The sequence below is a fragment of the Vulpes vulpes genome, chromosome 7 (assembly GCF_048418805.1).
Source record: "Vulpes vulpes isolate BD-2025 chromosome 7, VulVul3, whole genome shotgun sequence".
Classification (NCBI taxonomy): Eukaryota; Metazoa; Chordata; class Mammalia; order Carnivora; family Canidae; genus Vulpes; species Vulpes vulpes.
This window is the reverse complement of record NC_132786.1, coordinates 35,586,057-35,607,803: the sequence shown is the minus strand read 5'-3', so window position 1 is coordinate 35,607,803 and position 21,747 is coordinate 35,586,057. Positions and strand designations below refer to the sequence as shown.

Genomic DNA, 21,747 nt, shown 5'->3' with positions numbered 1-21,747 from the left:
ACCTGCCATAATAGCAAAAACTAAAAGACTGACCACACCAACTGTTAATGAATAGAACTCTCAAACAATGTTGGTGGGAATGTAAGATAGAGCAACTCTGGAAAATAGTTTGGTAATTTCTTAAAATGTTAAACATACATCTACCATATGACATAACCATTCTGCTCTTAGGTACTTACAGAAGAGACATGAAAGCCTATGTCGGTACAAAGACTTGTACATGAATGTTCATAGCAGCTTTATTGTAATAGCCAGAAACTGGAAACAACTCAAATGTCCATCAACAGGTAAATGGATAAGGACATTTTGGTATGTGCAGACTTCAACAATAAAGAGAAACTATTGATATACATGGTGTTGTGGATAAATATCAACATTACCATATGGAGTGAAAGATGCCAGGCACAAAAGAGAATCATTATATGATCCATTTATATGGAGTTCTAAAAAACTGACTTAGCTTCTTTGTCAAAAGTGACACAAAGCAGAGTTGTGGTTGCCTGAGGTAGGAGATCAAAGCAGATGGATTAAAAAGGGCCAAGAAGAAACTCTTGAAGAGGTTGGAAATGTTTGTCATCTTGATTGTGGTGATGGTTTCACAGGTAAATGTCATAATTAATCAAACTATACACTTTAAATATGTGCAGCTCATTGTACATCAATTATATCTCAAAGCTATTTTTTTAAAGTTTATCCCAATTCTGTAAAGTTATATCTGTGATGATTCCGTGTTGTACCTATATTATAGCCTTTTTGAGGACAGGATCACTTACCACTAATTGTCTTTAACTGACTAATTAATTCAGTATTCAAAGACTTTCCCTTACATAAATAATGCATACAACACAGCATACAAGCCAACTCAGATTCAGCAGGTGTGGTGGACAGACTGCAGATGGCCCCCAGGAATCCTGCCTCCTGGTATCCATGCCCTTGTAACCCTTTCCACTCATGTATCCATGTTATTTGCCACTTGCTTCTAACCAATAAAATAGGGCAAATGTGAAAGAATGTATGTGATTATGTGTCCATGATTATATACACACAGGTGGTAGCACTGGTCTTGCTGGGCTCCTCACTCCCTTGCTGACTTTGAGGAAGCAAGCAGCCATGCTGGGAAAGCCCATGTGACTAGGAACTGTGAATGGCCTCTAAAAGATGAAGGGCACCCCCCAGCCTCCAGCCATCAAGACATTGAAAGTCCCACAGCCACAAGAGACTGAATCTGCCAAAAGCATGTGAGTTTAGAAGCAGAACTTTCCCCAGCTGAGCCTCCCAATGAACACACAGCCCTGACTGATACTTTGATTGCAGGCTTCCAGGGGACCCGCCTAAGCCATGAGCTAACCCACAGAGACTTGAGATGACAAATGTGTGTTGTTGAAGGCACTAAGTCTGTGACAATATTGTTTACACAGCAATAGATAATTCACTAGGTCTGTGTGGAGGGAGAGCAGCAGAGGAGCAGAGTAGAGGAAGGGGAAATGCATTTGACATCCTTATAGTATTTTCTACACACAAACACAATGATTGAATTATTACCAAGCACAAGATAAAAAATAATCAGAGTTAGAGGGAATCCAATTATTTCTTTTAGCTTTTCTTTGGCTGAAAGAGAAAAAGTGAAGAAACACATAAATAACTTACTTTAAGGCATGCCATATGTAAGCTGTAACCAATTTTGTAGAACAAATGAATAAATGCAAGTGAAAAGAACTGGTCTAATACCCTTTAATTTACTTTCATGGTATATTTTGTTCTGCTTTTCAATGAGCACATTAGCATTTAGGAATTGCAGCACAACCATTGAAATGCAAGTAAAGCCTTTTAATCATCTTCACTGACCACCCCTCTGGGAAGAATAAGAGCACGCCAGAGGACAAGCTACTCCATCTCTTTTTCTTCGAAGACCCCAAGGAGAAGGACATTCAATTACACTGCCTTCTGGCACTCTGAAACACCATAGTTAGCTATTTCTGTTGGAAATGCAGGAATAGATGTATTCTCCTATGATTTTTTAAAACCTATCTACCAGTGTCATTGCACACTCTTTTTGAATCCCCAGTAATCACTCCAATAGGGCATTTGTGAGATGCAGAAGCAGTTGGAATGTGTAGTTCTCCGGTTTTCCATAACTATAATCTCCAAGCTTGGTAAGGATTGTGATAGGTAGTGCCAGGCAAAGCATCACCTTCAGAAGTTCTGTTTTCTGCTTTGTTAGACTTTTAGAATAAATCATTGGGATAGCATGGGCAATTCACGTGGTCTCTACTTTCATGTTTTTTGCAGTGTGTGGATTTTGGTTTTTGTAATATGACCTTATAAATTAGGTGAAAAAAGAAGTCGCTGGAAATCAGGATGTGAGAAAAATGATGTAATATTTAGTGTTTGTGTTGCTGACCAATAAACTTCACTCACAATAAATGATTTTATGAGTAAAAATTTGTTATACAAAACCAGATAAAATAACATAAATTTCTATAATAATTAAAATGAGGAAAATAATCTTGCAAATATTTTAAAATTATCTAAATATGTACATAGTTAGCATATGAAAGCCTTATATAGTATACATGCAATATACAAAAATAATTCCACATACTGTCTAGGTTTATGTCTGAAATTAATATGCTAACCAAAATAAACATTTCAATATTTAACAAAAATTGGCTTCAGAGTATTCAGATAAATGTTACATGTATATGGGAGCAGGTAAGGGAACAATGGGTGATGACCAAGTAGTATATGTGGCCAATCTCATTTCTTTTTAAATTTCACAAGTCATTAAAACTAATCTTTCTTTTTCTTTCAGTAAATTACCTTTTAACAAATCTAGTTATATACTAAGTGGGACCATTCCTTGTACAAATAAGTAAAGTAATCAAATAACCAAATGTTAAGAGCATCAAGAAATTTGGAGATATTACTAAGAAATTTCTTTTCTTTTTAATTTTTTTTTTAAGTAGGTTCCAACACGGAGCTTGAACTCATGACCCTGAGATCAAGATCTGAGCAGAGATCGAGAGTCAGACGCTTAACCAACTGAACCATCCAGGGACTCCAGAAATTTCTATAGAATAATTTAAGAAAAAGAAATCTTTTGAGGATTATCCATCATTATTTGAACATTTTCTCTATATTGATAAGCATGTGTGTGCCAGAAAGAAAGAGCAAGAATGAGAGGCGGGGAGGGAGGGAAGGAGGGAGAGAGAGAGAAAAGGAGAGATAGAGAAAGAGATGTTAATTGATTGCATACATGAAATGAAAAGTTTCAAAGCAGCACCTATAAGGCAAGCATGTAAGGTCTGGCAGAAACCAGAGAAGTGATGGAAAAGTTGAGGGACTTTTGTGGATGAGATACAGAACATCCAGTTTTTTTAATTTTTAATTTTTTTTGGCCTTCTTCCTTCCTCTGCGGCCTATTTCTATCACTACCCAGCAAGCATCTGCAGCATGACATCCTCCAGAAGAAACAATCAAGGGGAGTGAAGGTCTTTGGGAAGGACATGATTCATAAACTTCATGACAATCCTCAAAGGAGAGTAATGAAATACTCACCTCCCTGCTGTGCCTGGCCTCCCTAACGGGAATGAAGTGGCCGGGACAGAAGGATACAAAATGGCAGATACCATCAAGAGGGCCCTCTTAGCACCTCTTTGCCAAATCTCGATTTCCTCACCTTTTCCTGAAGCCGGATGTTATCCCACACCTTGGTGCACACCATACACTCAAACGCATCAATGTAGTTGTCCTGGTGGACATCCTGCACTCCCCATTTCCGTTCCCTGAGTGCTGTGAGAAGTCGCTGATTGGAGACCTCACCCTTCAGCTTCCATTCTATGTAGGCCTCGTACATTCTGTCGTCATGATCCAGTTGTCTGATGTAATTTGCCAATTCTCTAGGGTGAGCAAATTCTGATACGAGAATAGCACTTCTGTTACTTGGGAGCCAGTCCGCAATGCTGGGGGACCCATAATACACAGGGACCACCCCCAGTTTCAGAGGTCTCCAGAACTTCTCGGTGATGTAGTCATCACACACTGCATTCTCAAAGGCCAGGATAAACTTATACTGTGCAATGATCCTATAAAAGCCATCGGCATCCATAGAGGCTGGATTTTTCAGCTGCTGAGGGAGATCTTTGTTTCGTAAACACTCACCGTAGGAATCGACCTCGATATAAGTCATCAGCTCTCGAACATAGCTGTCCCTGTCTGACGGCGGGTCACAGTCTGACTGGATGTATACCAGTGGAGCAAGTCTTCTTCGAAGGTTGTTTTTGGACCGCAAAGGGACTAGGTATCGGAGTGACTTCAGGACTTCTACACCCTCCAAGTACTGGGTGGTCAGTGGCAAGTGGGAATGCCGGCTGAAGGTGGCTGTGTAGTTGAACAAGGTGATGACTGGCTTGTGAAAGAGCTTATAATTGTTTTTCGGAGACTCTTCATGAAAAAGGGCCCAGTCGTGGTGGGCTTTCCGAGGCAGAGGTAAGCTATCTATATTAAAGTCAGTGCCTAGAAGAAGAAAAGAAAATATTAGTGTGTGCAAGAGAATTTTAGTGTTCAGCTTGGAATCTGGTAAGATTAGAATACAGAGAAGTCTGAGGCCACAAAGAAGCATGTGACCGTTTTGCCTTGGATTCAGTCATGATGCTTTCACTCTAAAAAATGCTCAGGGAGAGGAGCACCAAGGAAAGGGACCATCTTTCTAATTTTATGAAAAAAGAAATGGGAGTAGTGTCTAGCCTGGTTCTAAAGGGAGAATTTTGGGATGCCTGGGTGGCTCAGGACTTGATTCCAGGGTCCTGGGTTTGGCCCTCGTGTTGGGCTCCCTTCTTAGTGGGGAGTTGACTTCTCCTTCTGCCTCTGCCCCTCCCCATCTCCGCTTGTGCTCTCTCGAGCTCTCTCTCTCTGTCTCAAATAAATACATAATATCTTTTAAAAAATAAATAAAGGGAGAATTTATTCCACCACCTCTGGCAATTGGCTTTTCTTCCCACAGGTGTTGTCTAAGAAAAGGCATGAGAAATAAACAGACAATTCTTAAAAAAGAAAAGAGCAAGACAAAGGAAGCCAAAGAGGGGAAAGCAACCAACTTGGCAGATTGATGAACTGAAAAAAAAGTGAAATCATGAAAAAGTCGCCATAATAAATATACAGGATGGATTTTTTTTTCATCCAAAATGATCGATTTCAACAAAGTGCAGTGAATCAATCTTAGTCACAATGGTAGACAAGAGGCTTTTAAAGACAAAACAGCTGATAATAGCACTATGCTACAGACCGCTGCAGGATGGACATGAATTAACAAGCACATCAAGAAATAAAGAAGGCATAACAGGATTATAATTATGAGTGATTCTGGCTTCCACAGGATTAATTGGGAAACCTTTGAAACACGATCATGTGCAGACAGAAGTGATGGATGTGGTGAGCCGCTGTTTCCTGACAGCGTGGATGGAGACTCAATCAGGAAGAAGTTATTTCTATAACTGAGAAAGGATTAAGATAATACTGCAATACATAACGCAGAATTTCTAAAGTGTTCCTGACACTGATGATTTTGTAGCCCCTACTTGAGTTTTTAAGCATAAGGAAATGGCAAAAAACAAATAAATTCCCCTTCCATCATTCACTGGGGGAAAAAAGGCCCAAATAAATGCTTCCACCAGAATAAAACATATTCTTTGGTAGAATTCGTAACAATTAATTATTTAATGCCGGTGCACACTTCCGCAAATAAATATATACTCTTTGGTGCCAACAGTACTTCAATGAGAAATCAATTCATCAAGAAAGGCTTTTAAACAATTAAAGATCAAATACGATTATTTTGGAGGACATATACTGAGCACAGAGAAATTGCTGAAGAAAGTATAATGGTCTAGATACCAGGCTTTTATTCTCAACAATCAGGAATGAAAGACTAACATATAAAAATGGTTATGTATTCATTTACTTAGCATTTGCTATATTTGACCTTTAGCATCAAAAAGAATGCTCATCTACACACCTGAAATGCAATGGCCTGTAGAGTTAGGTGGTCAGCAAAGGTTAACAGACAAACCTGAAGACGTGAAAGAGAAGTGAATTTGAGGAGAAAGGCAATTTATCACATGAAGTGGTTGTTGGTCAACTGGCCAACGATGGGAATGAGAACCCATCCACTTGAGTTAGAATGTAAACGTCCACTAAAGCAGAAGAAGAACTAGAGTCCAATCCACAGGAGTCAGAGGTAGAGATTAAGATGGAAAATTGAGATTGGAGGGGTATGATTAAAACAAAAGTGGGTCTAGAATTGACAGGGAGAGAGGGGCACAGGTATCTTGAGAGAGTTAGTCAGACACCAATGGCTATCTGCTGCTGCTATGTGGTGCATGGGTGATTGTTTATTTGCCTCACCCTGGGTATGTTTCAGCAAAGATCCCAAATGCAGAGCAGGGAAGCAGCAAGACACACCACCTGCCACCTGTACTTCAGAGAATGGAGAGAGCCTGAGTTTCATCTCTACCTGTCCACATCAGCAAAATGTAATATGCACTAAAAATGGCTAGATCTAGATCTTTCCGTGGCCAGTTTCTAGGTCCACTCAGATCCTATTGATAATATGAATGGGACTTGAAACTGGTACAAATTACGAGCTATGAACTCTTCATTCATTATAACTAGGAGATGAGGGCTTACCGGCTCATTATACCTTTAGCCACGTTGCTACTGGAACCTCAATGTTGGAAGGAAGGGGACGAGAGCATGGGTTCCCTTGCATATGCAATCTGTAGTAGTAAAAAAAGCCTGCAGAATCTAAGCAAGAAACATTTATTTATATTCAGGTTTTAAAAAAGAACACAGCTTTTTAAAAATGAGAGTGTGAGGTTCTAGTATATCCATCTGAATTCTGTTTAGTTTGTAGGGGTGGGGCCCTCTTTAAAAGTAGGGGGATGCCTCTTTCACAGAGAGGCCAAGTTAAAAGGACCTAACTTTCCAGAAGCATTTCCCATTGTTACCCTAAAAAGTATTTCCTAGCTACTTCCCTAAGATACATGCACGACACACACAGATACACACAAAATCACATTAAAATAGTTTTTTTAAAAAAATCAGATTCTTCCAAACTAAAATTCTCTGGAAAAGATTAAAAAAAAATACGGCATTTTGCCCAGTGAGTTCCTCCCCTACACCTACAGATTGTCAACACTCAAGAATACTGAAATTAGAACCATAACAGACCTAAAATACAGTTGACCTTCAACAACAACACAGACCTGAACTTTGTGAGTCCACTCACATGTGGATTTTTTTCAACAAATACAGTACAATACAGTAAATGCATTTTCTTTTATGTTTCTCTTATAACATTTTTTCTAGCCAACTTTGTTGTAAGGCTACAGTATATAATACAAAATATGTGTTAACCAACTGTTTATATTATCAGTAAGGCTTCCAGTGAATAGTAGGATTTAGTAGTTAAGTTTTGGGGGGAGGCCAAAGTTAGACACAGATTTTTGGCTGTATGAGGGGATTGGCACCCCAACCCCTGCATTGTTCAAGGGTCAACTGCATTTCACTGAAGAGATCATGGTCTAGAATATGAATGACAATACTGAACAGTTTCTATATATGGCTCAGGAAACAACTGAGTTATTTCACTCTTTCCAACTCCAGGGCACTTCCCATTGTCACATGAGTTCGAACACTTGAAGAAATATAAGTCAATTCAGCTAGAGTAAATCCATAAAAATGGGACTAACTTGCAGGTGATTAGTTAGCTCACTAGTTTTACACAGTCATCTTCACTGGCTCTTACATTTAACAGCTTTGGATTCAAACTTTTATTTCTCTGGGTTATTTTGTATTTACAGAATTTTGACAAATTCATTTGTTCCTTTAAATAACAGCTGACAAATAGATCTAAAGCACTAAAGTGCATTGTAAAGGGAATTGCAACTTGGAATACAAATGGAATAAAATTAATGCTGGCAAATGATGCCAGATTGCTAACTACAGAGACTGACTTTGAAGTGGCAAACAAGCAGAAGGATGACAATATTTTATGATATGTTTATGTGCTTCTTTTCTTCTGCAAGGGCATATATTCTTTTTTTATTATTCCCATCCAGACTGGTGAAAATAGTAGGCAACGTGTATTATTAACCCCACTCTACTAACAAAGTTTGAGTCATTTATCTGGAACTAAAACCTCCTGCTGGAAACCAGAATTTTCAGACCCACTAATGCTAAAAGACCAGAAAGACCACTGGCCCGACTACAATGCTAATTCTTTTGAATGAACTGCTCCTGGAGCTCCCAGGCACATCTACCAAAATATTACACAGCTTAAACCCAGCCTGCCTGGGAAGACACATGCCTTAATCAGGAAAAGAAAAATGCCCCGCACCCCAAAATGTCCTCCAGAGGTAATCCGTTTTTAAAAAGAACTCTGCCCATAAAACTGAGTGCCCCACAAAATGCAGCCCCACCAAGAATATCCCAATAGAGGAAACTAAAACTTTGGGGTAGAAACAATTTAGGCTGTATATTACCATCCAGAATTTGCATGGTTCACTGCTATTTGGAAAGCCCATTTCACATGAATTTTCTTGACTTCCTCACACAACCCCATCAAGTAGGTCATTTATTCTAAGATTCTGAGGGTTAACTAAAAAATGTGAAGGAATGATGCTGGGACCTGGGAAATACCCTGATGACCCCGGGCTAAATTCTAACCAAAGGCAGTAGAGGTGCATGCCATACACGCACATCTGCAGATGGCCTGGTTCCAGCCACATTGGGATCTCTGGGCAGGCCACTGGACTCAAAAAGCTCTCATACTAATTTTGAGATCCGCATTCTCCCCTCTTCTCCTACCATCTGTCTTCATGAGTCCTTTCACCTGCCCCTTAATCAATTCTATATCATGTAGCCCTCTCTTAACTAGACCTGTTCAGTTAGGCATCCGTTCCTTCTGCCTCCCGCCCCAGGCCTGGACATTTCTCACACCCCCTTGCTGGGCCTGTGCTCTGGGCCAGTCAGTAACTCTGCAGCCCCTTCCTGGCAGTGATGGGCCTGAGACAAGAGTAGAGTCCCGAGCACCATATGCCTCAACACTCAACCGCCGTAAATCAATCTAACAAGCGTTGAATATTTTATTCTTAGGCCTCAACATATATATATTCATGGATTTTTTTTTAAATGTGCAAAACCACAGTTCACACCAAATGTGGAGAACATATACTCATAGTATTCTGTCCTAAGTCCTGATTCTCGTTGGGGCCTGGTAGAGGGTGAAAAGAGAAGGGCGAGGTTCTTCTTCACTTGCTGACAGCCTCACCTCACCCCCCAAATCTTCCCTTCCACTCACTCAGCACCACCCCAGGGGAAACACGATTTTCCCTTCTTCCTCCACAGGAGGGTGGAAGTTCTCTCCTGGCCTGTCCTGGGTCTTGCCCCTCCCTGCCCCCACCAACCAGGCACCTTCTAAAGCTCCTGAGTTCCTCAGCTGAGAATGCCCACCATACTAGCTCTGCCCCATTCCTGTTGGCATCAGCCTTTAGAATCTTGCAAAGGGATCTGCAGCTGGAAGGCCAAGTTCAAATTGAGAAATCTCAGGTTGCTCAGCTTCCCATCCTAGAATGCTGGGAAGAGGCCCCCTCTTCCTTCCACCTTGGCTCTGTGCTACACATTGAGGGACCCTATCATATGGACATAGCCACCTCAACCCACAGGTTCAAGTTGTGTCCTGACAAAAACTCCCTCTCTGCCCAAATTTAACCAGGCTCCTCTGAGCCCTCCTCTCACTATGCCTCAACCATGGCCAGCTGCCCTGCCCTTGGCCTGCAGAGCCCAGATTCAGCAAAGAACCCCACCACATTAGTTTGCTGATAATCCCCTGCCTCTTGTGATATCTGACCAAGTCCCTCATCCCCCACACCTGATGTCTAAGTCCTTGGCCTGCCTCTAGCATGAATCCTAAAGCCAGTTTAGCAAACATCTTCCTACCCCTGCTATTCTCTTAGTAACCTTCCATTCACTGACCCCCTCACTCTGTTGTTGGCTAGACATCCCCAGCTTTCTTTACCGTATGCAGAGTTGAGTTCACTTCTAGACTGAAGTCTCTCTCCTCTACTACAGTAGCTCAAATAAAATCTACCTTAACAAGTATCAAATGTAAAACTTTTCTTTTACTTTCTATACCTTTGCAGTCATCCCCTGGCCAACCTTGAAGCCCATGGGTACTAGCAGCTTGGGAGGATAAACCAGAGCAGTGGTCATTATAGGTGCTGGAAGTGGGCTCCACTTTGGCCTTTGAGGCAGGGAGTTCTGGGGTCGTGGTACTTGGAGTGTGATGTCTAAGGGAGAGGCAAGGGCTCTGTGGCCACAGGTGAGCATCTGACCTTAGTCCATGGACTCTTCACCATGTGTGAAGCAGCATGGCTGGAAGAAGACAGAGTTGATCCCTCCTGGCTGAGTCTAAGAGCCCATCATCCAAATTTATGTTGCCAATCATCCTGCCCAATCACAGTTGCTTGGAGGTTAGAATTCACGCTCCAGCATAACAAGGGCAAGGACATAAATTCAGATTTAAAATCTCTGAATGATGACATCCAATATGGTAGGGCAGGAGAAGGGAGGGGCAGGGGGGATGATTACTTCCTTTAAGCACATTCCCCCAAAATGATTCCTTTTCAGTGATTTATTCTAAAATATGCCAACATGACCGTTGTCCCATCCACACTCAGGTTTTAGGCAGACCTACTTACTGATAGATCCCAAATTTATACTCTATCCAGATGTTCCCCTGAGCTTCAACCAGATATCTAATAGCATGCTAGAAGTATTCACTTGGATAGCCCAGAAAAAATGACAAATTCCATGCCCTGACTATACCAGCCATCTTCCCCTAAAGCAATCCTTTTAGTGTCTTCTTTTTTCCCACTGACATCACCACCAAAGTTGGTTTCAGCCTCTTAGAGTAAGCTAGGTGCTCTACCTTTGAGTATAACATTTTCTTTGCTTTTTCCCTTTGAAAATACATCACAGGGTTGGTTAACCACAATCTTTGGGACATGGCACACGTACTTCAATGAGCCAAGTATAAACTTACAGAAATTTTATGTCACAGCAATTTGAAATTTTCTTAACTACAACACACAACTCCAGAATGTATAAAGGAGATACCAGGGATCCCTGGGTGGCGCAGTGGTTTGGCGCCTGCCTTCGACCCAGGGCGCAATCCTGGAGACCCGGGATCGAGTCCCGCGTCGGGCTCCCGATGCATGGAGCCTGCTTCTCCCTCTGCCTGTGTCTCTGCCTCTCTCTCATCTCTCTCTGTGTGACTATCATAAATAAATAAATAAAAATAAATTTTAAAAAAATCAAGAAGATACCACTCAGAGCACATGGTCCAGAGATCTGAGCAATCTATAAAACTTGCACATGTTAAACCAACACTGTATGTAAACAAAGTTGCTTTTTATGTGCATTTTTTCCCTGGAGTGACTTGAAACATAGCAATTACAAATTACTATAGGGGAACAAAATATCATGCACATGAAAGATTTTACCCTTTTTAAAAATTTTAAAATTTCCACCATGGACCATGAGTCCATGCTTTATATAAGTCCATCATGAAAGAAGAGAACTTATGGATTCTACTTATTTATTTTTAGAAAGGGAGACAGAGCATGCCCAAGTTGGGGGAGGGGGAAAAGGGAGAGGGACAAGCAGACTGCCCACTGAGCATGGAGCCCTGAGTGGGGCTCGAGCCCACAACTGTGAGACCATGACCTGAGCAGAAATCTAGAGTGAGACACTTAACCAAGGCACCCCATGAAAGCTGAGAATTTAAAGCAGAGATTAGTTTCTTCCAGATAGACCAATGTCCCCCAATGGACCACACATTTCCTCGGGAATTAAAACACTAGGCTTTGTAGTACAATGGTTTTTGCCCAAGATTACAGTACTCCCAGCTACAAAGGGGAACCAGAACACAGAAACCACAGAGGGATCTGAACTCTTTTTTCTAAAAGGAGGTTATGTTAGTCACTGGCTTGTTAGTTTCTTTGCTCCATTCCTCTCTTTGCGTGTTCAGCTCTGCATTAAAGGGGGCAGAGAGCCTGCAAACTTTGTTTCTCGGGATCCCTTGCCAACTGGCTTGCATTTAGGTCCTGCCTATGGGAGCACTGTAGGGGGACTAGGAAGTGGGAGGACAAGGAGTCTCTTTCTAAAGGCTTCTCCCATGGCACAGTGAGCAGCAGCCCCTGGGAATGTGACCCCATCAGCTGCAGTGGAGACACTACCCATGTAGACTGTGGTGGCAGCCACAGCGGCTGTGGCAATGACCTGGGAGTGCCAGCTCACAGGTTCCCGCTCACTTCCAGTGCTGGGGCCTCAGAGACTGGCTGTCCTGCACTCTGGGTAAACGGATCTCCTCTTGTGATTCCCCAGCCCAGGGACAGTTGCTGTCTCCCGTGATTCATCCTGCATATCTTGCCCTCCCTTCTTTTGCTCCACTAGCTCTACAAAGCCTTTGTTGCCAGTCCCCCAAATCAATTCCCATTGTCTGAAACACCTAGAACAATTTCTGTTTCCCCATCAAACTATGATTAATACAGAACTCCACTTCAAAACCTTGAGACTTCCATCTGATGGCAACTTATTATTTCAAGTTCTGTTGCAGGTTTTCTCTTGATCACTTACTCCTTGGATTTCCTAAAAATACTATGTTTCTTCACGATTCTTAGCCTCTTGTTATCACCATCCTAGGCTTCTAGTTCTCCCTCTCTATTTATTTCTCTCTGAGTCCATCTGGTGAGAATGGGGCAGAAGAAGAAAAAATGCAAGACTCTTGTTTAAGAAGGGGACATATAAAATCCAAAAATGAGGCTCCCTTGATGAGAGGAACCATCAAATTATTTGAAACCAAAAGTACATGGCTCGTGCAGGTGCTTTGTTGTAAATGCCTCCTCCAAGTTGCCAACTATAACATACAGAACACTGGTGACCAATGTAGCTATGAAGAAGGATGAGGTAGAGGCAAAGACCTCCAGTAAAACTACCATTTAACCAAATGCTAAATTTTGTCATAAACTCCAAATCCTATCTGCTGTGTTTTTCGACCTTCAATGTAAGAAAGAGATGAAGACTTTCCTGTTGCTAAAAGATCTTACCAAGGAGCCCTCAAGCCATTGGAAATGAAAATCTCTGTAGCTAAAAGACGTTAAAGCTCAAGAAACAATGGGCAAAACACCATGGTAGTGGCTGGCAATGGCTCATAAATCGCATGTATTGCTAATCGCCTAGGCCTGGGCCAAACTCACAGTGGCCTCACAGAGCGTGTTCTCATTTCCTGCGTCGGATTAAATCACTTGCTTCATGAAGCTCAAACGACTTCCAGTGTTTGAGATAGCTATTTACAATTGCTACTGCTGTCTGCAATGAGCTAAACAGCAAATGAAGGCACCTCTGACAGCATCTAAACCTAAACAAAAGAGGGAATTCCAGTTCCTGCTTGGTAATAATTAGAGCGAATGAGAAGAGGAAGAAGTTAACCAGAGCAAGAGTGACAGTCTACAGTGCAGCCTAAGGCACTGACCTCCTCCCCTGCCTCCCCAGACAGAGCTGCAAGGTCACCCAGGGCTTGTTGACAAAGCCACTTCAGAGAGTCCTAGAATGTTGTGCTGCACCCCTACTTCACACTTTCATGGCAAGGCTATATAACCCTGGATTAGGGTTTGTGATCTCTCTCAAGGTATGTGAAGAATTTATTCTTCGTTATTAAAAGCCTCATCTGGGCATCTCTGGGTCTCACCTGATTCTATTGCAGCCAACATACCTGGAGACAGGAGACATAACCACTGACTCAGGGATGCATAGCCACTCCTAAAAAGCAAGGTTTAATGAGTTCTACTATTTGGAAAGCATTAAACTGGGAACTCTGAGGCTTCAAAGATGAACAAAATAAGCTCCAGGGAGTTGATGATTATGAATGTAAATGTTAAGCCATTAGCTGAAATTCAAAGTAGAATAACAGAAATGCAAATAGCCCTGGCAGGAGAAAGAATAGAATAATTATTTCTGACTGGTCAGAGTTTGGGGCTGAACTGCTTATCATCACATACATTAAAAAACAAGCAATTAAAGAAATAAATAAGACTCGATTATTAACTCAGGGCAAACAAATAATCAGTGAACTAGCGGGTTCATCCACGAATATCATTTGCATAGCCGTAAAAAAGTAGAGTGAATCCTGATCTATCAAAAACAGTAATATAAGTGGATGGCGTAGATACAAAAAGGGTGAGTGCTTCACTCAGTGCAATCCTTATCAAAATACCATGAACTTTCTTCACAGAGTTGGAATAATACTAAGATTTGTATGGAACAAGAAAAGACCCTGAATAGAGGAATGTTGACAAAGAAAACCAAAGCTGGGGACATCACAATGCCTGACTTGCAGTTGTATTACAAAGCTGTGATCGTCAGGGCACCTGAGTGGCTCAGTGGTTGAGCATCTGCCTTTGGCTCAGGTCCATGATCCTGGGGTCCTGGGATTAAGTCCCATATCAGGCTTCCTGCAGGGAGCCCGCTTCTCACTCTGCCTATGTCTCTGCCTCTCTGTGTATCTCTCATGAATAAATAATAAAATCTAAAAAAAAAAACTAACTGTGATCATCAAGACAGTGTGGTACTGGCACAAAAACAGACACATAGATCAATACAACAGAATGGAGAACCCAGAAATGGCAAAGTAATCTTCAACAAAGCAGGAAAGAATATCCAATGGAAAAAAGACCGTCTCTTCAATAAATGGTGCTGGGAAAATTGGACAGCTACATGCAGAAGAATAAAACTGGACCATTGTCTTACACCATACACAAAGATAAACTCAAAATCATTGAAGGATCTAAATGTGAGACAAGAATTCATTAAAATAGTAGAGAACACAGGCAGCAACCTCCCTGACCTCAGCTACAGCAACTTCTTGCTAGACACATCTATGAAGGCAAGGGAAACAAAAGCAATAATGAACTACTAGGACTTCATCAAGATAAAAAGTATCTGCACAGAAAAGAAACAGCAAAACTAAAAGGCAACCTACAGAATGGGAAAAGGTATTTGCAAATGACAAATCAGATAAAGGGCTAGTAGCCAAGATCTATAAAGAACTTATCAAGCTCAACACCCATAAAACAAACAATCCAGGCAAGAAATGGGCAGAAGACTTGAACAGACATTTCTCCAAAGAAGACCTACACATGGCCAACAAGCACGTGAAAAATGCTCCACATCACTTGTCATAGGGAAATACAAATCAAAACTACAGTGAGATACCACTTTACACAGGTGAGAATGGCTAAAATTAACAAGACAGGAAACAATAAATGTTGGCGAAGATGTGGAGAAAGGGGAACCGTCTTGCAGTTGATGGGAATGCAAGCTGGTGCAGCCACTCTGGAAAACAGTGTGACAAACCACGAGAGACTCCTAACTCTGGGAAACAAGCAAAGTGTTGTGCAAGGGAGGTGGGTGGGGGGATGGGGTCACTGGGTGACAGGCACTAAGGAGGGCATTTGATGGAATGAGTACTGGATGCTATACTGTATGTTGGCAAATAGAATTTAAATACAATTTTAAAAATTAATTTAAAAAAAAAGATGAGGGATCCCTGGGTGGCACAGCGGTTTGGCGCCTGCCTTTGGCCCAGGGCGTGATCCTGAAGACCCAGGATCGAATCCCACGTCGGGCTCCCGGTGCATGGAGCCTGCTTCTTCCTCTGCCTGTGTCTCTGCCTTTCTCTCTCTCTCTCTCTGTGGCTATCATAAATAAATAAAAATTTATAAAAAATAAAAAAAAAAGATGAGTGCTTGAGTAGGAAAGGGTAAAAGCATAAACCCTCATCTTCCAAGACAGAGTTAGTAGATAATGCCTCATACTGAAAAACCATTAAATAGTAATGCCACCATATTATTTAGAGATCTGGAGATAACACACCAAAGAAGTCATCAGATACAAGTCTTGAGTAGTCACCTGAGGAACAAACTACTTGCTATTTAAACTTGGGGTGTGTATAGCTTTGATAAAGACTAAAAGAAAGCAAACAGAAGAGTATATAGAAGTGTCTCTCTCTCCATGAACAAGAAACCTGGGTCCCTTCCCTCTATTAACAGTTTCTTATGTATTCTGCATTTCTTTTGCATTTTTTTAAAATGCATGGATGGAAGGAAAAAAGGAAGGAAGGAAGTTAAGAAGGGAGAGAGGGAAGGAAGGTAAATACTACATTTAACTATATCTAGGAAAAATAAATGGTAAGATGTACCATTATTTTTGGTATCACTAAGGAAAGTATTTCCAATTAAACTACAATCTAGAATTTTTATGTATACTTATTAAAAGAGTTCTTTTAGATTTGCTTATAGATTTTTGTCATTTATCACTCTTGGGAATACTTAGAAAGATATAAGTTAAATTAGTTAAAATATCTAAAATGTCTTTAGATTCACAGTCCAACTCTTTGAATCATTTTTGAATCTTTGATCTTTGTGGTTTTCTACACAATGTTTCAGTCTGCACCATTAAGGCTGTGAGCCAAACAGCATTGCTTAAAAGTATGCAGCACCATCATCTCTGGGATTTTCTTCCAAACCACTGACACCACCCCCACGTTTTGATGCCAGTGCTTTCTTGGCATTATCATAAGGTGTCCGTCAAAGAAAGTTTTCAGACAGAGTTGCCTGGGTGCCTCAGTCAGTTAAGCATCCTACTCTTGATTTTGGCTCAGTTAATGATCTAAGGATCATGAGATCAAGGTCTGAGTTGGGCTCTACGCTGGGCATGGAGCCTGCTTAAGAGGCTCTCTCTCCTTCTCCCTCCCTCCTCTCTCTCCCTCTCAAAAAAGAAAAAGAAGAAGAAGAAGAAAGAAAGTTTTCAGACATTAACTTGACCTATATTCTTTCCTCAAATGGTCCTAGTTCATGGCCACGAGGGCTGTCACAACTGCATTCCTGCTTTTGCTGACGGTGATTAAAGGGAGGCTAACTACAAAATGCATGGTGATTTTAGAGATGTTAAAATTTGAACAGGAAAAGTGCTTTTTAGAATTAAGTAAAAATTTTTTTACGTAGATGAAAACATACTGTACATACTACGTGAACCCAGCAATAACCATGAAACTACCATGGAGATATTTCAACGTCAGTGAATGCAGAGTTGCCCAGTTCTTTTTAATGACTACATAGTATTATTCCATTTACTGTATGTACTTAGTCACTTCAGTATTCTCCCCATTGTTCCACTTTATGGGACAGAGGCTGAACTCTGAAAATTGGGTCGTGAAACAGCTATTTTTGTAAGTTGGGTACACTTCTTCCTAAGGCACTTGATACTCTGACATCTTCACCAGCAGCTAAGACTTCAGTGCACACCATCTGTGAGTCTGTCCTTAGACTCTCTGCTGGAGGGACATTTTACATAAATCAATCTTCAATACAGCAATCAATCTCCAAGCTAATAACATCCTCTGAAATCAGTGATTGAGACTACTACTGAGTGCTTTTTCCAAAGCAAGTCTATCCGCCTGGTACATATGGGACTGCCAAATAACTTTATTCCACTTAGCCTTTGGGCCACATTCAACTTAGTGGGAAGCTAGGACCTGGAGAAATAAACTCTCCTTATTCTCAAGACTTCCAGTGTCCCACTCCATTTAATCACCTTAGAGCCTCTCCGTCCTCAAGAGAGAAACAGTGCAGAAGAAAGCCTTGCCCTCCAAAGATCATCCTGATCTTTGGATGCCTGATACTCCCAGCTTGATTTTCTAATGTACATGTCATTACAAAACCACAAAACAACAAACTTGGTCAAGAATTTTAGATCCACATTAGGAGTCCTTAGTAATATGATGTATTAATTATATTCTACAGACCCAGGTTTAATACTATAAACAAGTAAGATCTACCTATCTCTCCTATTGCAGTCATAAAGGGTAAAACAGTAAATGCATAAAGGAAAGGACATAAACATTTTCCTATAATTTTTATTTCATTTAAATTTTTTCATCAAACTTCTAGGAAACATATCCTCTATATGAAAAATTCTACTTGTGCCACGGGTGCCTGGGTGTCTCAGTCAGTTAAATATCTGCCTTCCCAGAGTCCTGGGATCAAGCCCCACAGTGGGCTCCCCATGGAGCAGAGTCTGCTTCTCCCTCTGTCTCTGCCTCTCTCTCTCTCTCTCTCTCTCTCTCTCTCTCTCTCATGCTCACTCTCTCTCAAATAAATAAAATCTTTTTTAAAAAATAAATAAATAAACAATAAAAGAATAAGCAGAGTAGAGAGGAGATGGAAGAGGAGAAGAAACATTACCTATATTCCCAAAGAAAAGCAGTGTTTAACATCGGGGTGTTTTGAGTTTATTAATGTGCGTGTGTCAGTGTGTGAAAGATTCAAAAAAGAACATACGTATTACAACACTTGAGTACAATCACTACTGATGTAAAAAAAAAAAAAAAACTTTATAGTGATACTAATTTATGCTTCATTGCCCATACTCAAAGACGAGATTTGTCCCCAAATGCCATATCCTGTAGAAACCATGACTCAAAGAACAGAATGGGCCCCAAAAATCAGAAACTAAACCTAACAAGGGAAGCCTTAGAGGCAAGGTGCCTTACCTCAAGGCCCAGTGATCTCTGCCCTCCACAGCTGCAATGCATGTGAGCAGGTAGCCAGGAAGTGAGCAGATGTAAGAAAGAGTACAAACACAGAGTGGCTCGGAGCCGGATAGCAGCATCCAAAGCTTGGGGGTGGTTGGACGTGCTCAGGCAGGTGAGGTCCAGAGCTCTGGGCTGCCATAGCCATCAGATGACCGTGTGGGAAAATGACAGAGTGGAAGGATGTCTTCTGTGATATGTTGAACTACTGCACAAAACAGGCCCACCTATCCTAATTGAATAAATTAATGCCTTGATTGCTAAGCTATTTTTATTTTTTTTTTATTTTTCTTTTTTATTTTTTTGCTAAGCTATTTTTAATCAGGTTGTTGATACTTCTAGCCTCAAGCAGTTGGATGGCATTGGCATTGGTCTGTGACCTGACGTTTGGGAAGTCTGTATGCTGGTGTATTGAGAAGCGGTGTAGTTTGATGAGACCTTTCCTGCTCTTTTCCTAAAACAGGCTCCATTGCTATAGCCAATGGACTTCTAGAGGTGAAGACTGTTGAAAGAAAACCTTTCCAAGTTGCCCACCTCCTCATGTTCATTGTCCCCTATTCAGTTATCTTGTGACTTTTGGTCTGGACTTGAACGACAGCATTCATTGTTCTCAGCTGCAATTATGTGTGCACCCGCCTCGCCTTCCACCAGACAGGGAGATCTTTCAGGACCCGTGTCTTGTTAATCTTTGTCTGCAGAACCTAACATAATGCCTGAGATGTAGTAAATACTCCAAGATATTTGGAAAATAAACAAATGCATCTTCAGATCTTATTTGGCAGAAATCAGGCCTTAGCTTCTCTGGCAATAAGAGAGAGGTAAAGAAAGAACACGAAGTAAAAGTAGAAATTGGTGCTAACAGGAAGTTTGTACCAAAGGGATAGAGCTCAAATGTGGAACACTCAAGAATTCTAAAAAAGTCTTAAAGTTAAATCAAAGCATTGAAAGCCCTTCATACAGGTGTTATCTGCAAATTTTTTCAGTCCTATCACAACCTGGGAATTTCAGTTCTCATTCCTAGCAGTTTGATCTCATGACTTTATCTCCACTCAATGAGGTCAATAGGTTTCTGTAAACATAATGGGACACATTATGTTAGGGAGAAACGGATGAAGTGAATTGATGAGAAAGCCCCTACATCATCTCAGTAACACTCTCCTGCCTCATTTATTTGGATAAGTGTAGCAATTTTATTTTACTTACTTATGATTACAGTTCATGGAGGATTAGTTAGTGATACTACCACCTCATAGAAAAGTTACGTGAAGTCTTAGAAACACTTTGGCTCTTTGGTTATTAATTCTTTGTACAAACTTTTTTTTTTTTATTCACAGAGTCGATGATTTGAGAAGGAATTAGTGGCTTCTAAAAATGGAAAAAGGTATATCAAGGAACTGCTCTTGGGCAGCCCTGGTGGCTCAGCGGTTTAGCGCCGCCTTTGGCCCAGGGCCTGATCCTGGAGACATGGGATCTAGTTCCACATCGGGCTCCCTGCATGGAGCCTGCTTCTCCTTCTGCCTGTGTCTCTGCTTCTCTCTGTCTCTCATGAATAAATTAATAAAATCTTAAAGAAAAAAAAAAAGAACTAGGCTTTTAACTTGAGCTTTGGTGTGGAAGACCTTGCAGGTGGAGGTAATAATGTCTTGACCATTCCGTGAGGACCACATTTCCATCAGTGTTCATGATACGGAAATCTCTCAGTGGTCAGGAATGGGAAAACATGAAAATTCATTCTAAATCTGAGCTCATACGAAGTCCATGAAATTATAACTGGCTGTTAAATCAACAACTGAGTGGCAAGTTTTTTGAGAAGTTTTATACAAATCAAATGTATAAGTAAGCAATAAATAAGATTTTATTAAAAGCAGAGCAAATTCCCAACTTGCTGTTTGAGCCTGCAAAATTTAATTATCCTTTTCTGTTTTGTTTCAATTTTTTTACATGTAAAAAGAATTCAAACTTTGAGGAGCAATGGTACAACCTTTTTGAGGCCAATCTGGCAGTTGGTACCAAAATTTTAATTTAATTTATCCATTGACACAGCAACTCCATTCTTAGATCTTTGGAGAAATAACAACACATACGAGCAGAGACATACAAGTAAGTTGTAGTAACATGACAAAAAAAAATAGCAATACTTAAATAGCCATGGACAAGGGATGATTAAATGAATTTAGATACCTTCATTCTACTGAGTCAACATCACTTTAAAAATAATAACGTAAACTGATATATTCTAACCTGAAAAAAAATTTAAACGTATGTTTTAGGGGGAAAACCTATACATATCTATGGTATGATTCAATGTAAGAAAAAAAAAAGAAAACAGAGATGCCTGGATGGCTCAGTGGTTGAGCATCTGCCTTCTGCTGACCCGGAGTCCCGGAATCAAGTCCCATATTGGGACTTGGGACTTCCCTGCAGGAAGCCTGTTTCTCCCTCTGCCTGTGTCTCTGCCTTTCTCTGTGTGTCTTTCATGGATAAATAAATAAAATCTTAAAAAAAAAAAAAACTACAGGTTAAATTCAATTACACATCAATTTCTGGAATGATAGACAATAATCTGACTGGGACAGAGACTGAGAAAGTAAAGGTAAAATTTCATTTTTCACTTCTTTACTGTTTTTAGTGATATATTCATGTATTACTTGTGTAACTTTTATGCATTTTTTAAAGACTTATGTATTTATTTGAGAGAGAAGGAGAGCATAAGTGGAGGGCTGAGGCAGAGGGAGAGAGAGAAGCAGACTCTCCTGCTCAGACCAAACGTGGGGCTTGATCCCAGCATTCTGGGATCATGACCTGAGCCGAAGGCAGATGCTTACTTGACTGAACCACCCAGGCACCTTTACTTGTGTAATTTTTAAAGATTAAAGGAATAAACAAGACACCTCTCTAAAAAGAAGCATAAAAAAACTTCACAGACTTTGTATATGTAAAAGCTCACAAATATACTCCCAAACTGCCATAACATCCCCACTGCTACTTAGAAAATATTGCCCTTGGAATCCTGTAGGCTTGTAAGAGTATCATATTTCAGA

At 40.7% G+C, this 21,747-nt stretch overlaps 1 protein-coding gene across 5 annotated transcripts in view; it reads right to left on the bottom strand.

The window, feature by feature from the left end:
- The window catches only part of FUT10 (fucosyltransferase 10), a 160,124-nt gene that overhangs the window by 88,047 nt on the left and 50,330 nt on the right, over nucleotides 1–21,747 (bottom strand). For all 5 annotated transcript variants that reach the window (XM_025993575.2, XM_072763544.1, XM_072763545.1 and 2 more), the window contains exon 4: nucleotides 3,680–4,515. In XM_025993575.2, the coding sequence (XP_025849360.1) occupies nucleotides 3,680–4,515 (836 nt within the window). The remainder of the gene's footprint in view (nucleotides 1–3,679; nucleotides 4,516–21,747) is intronic.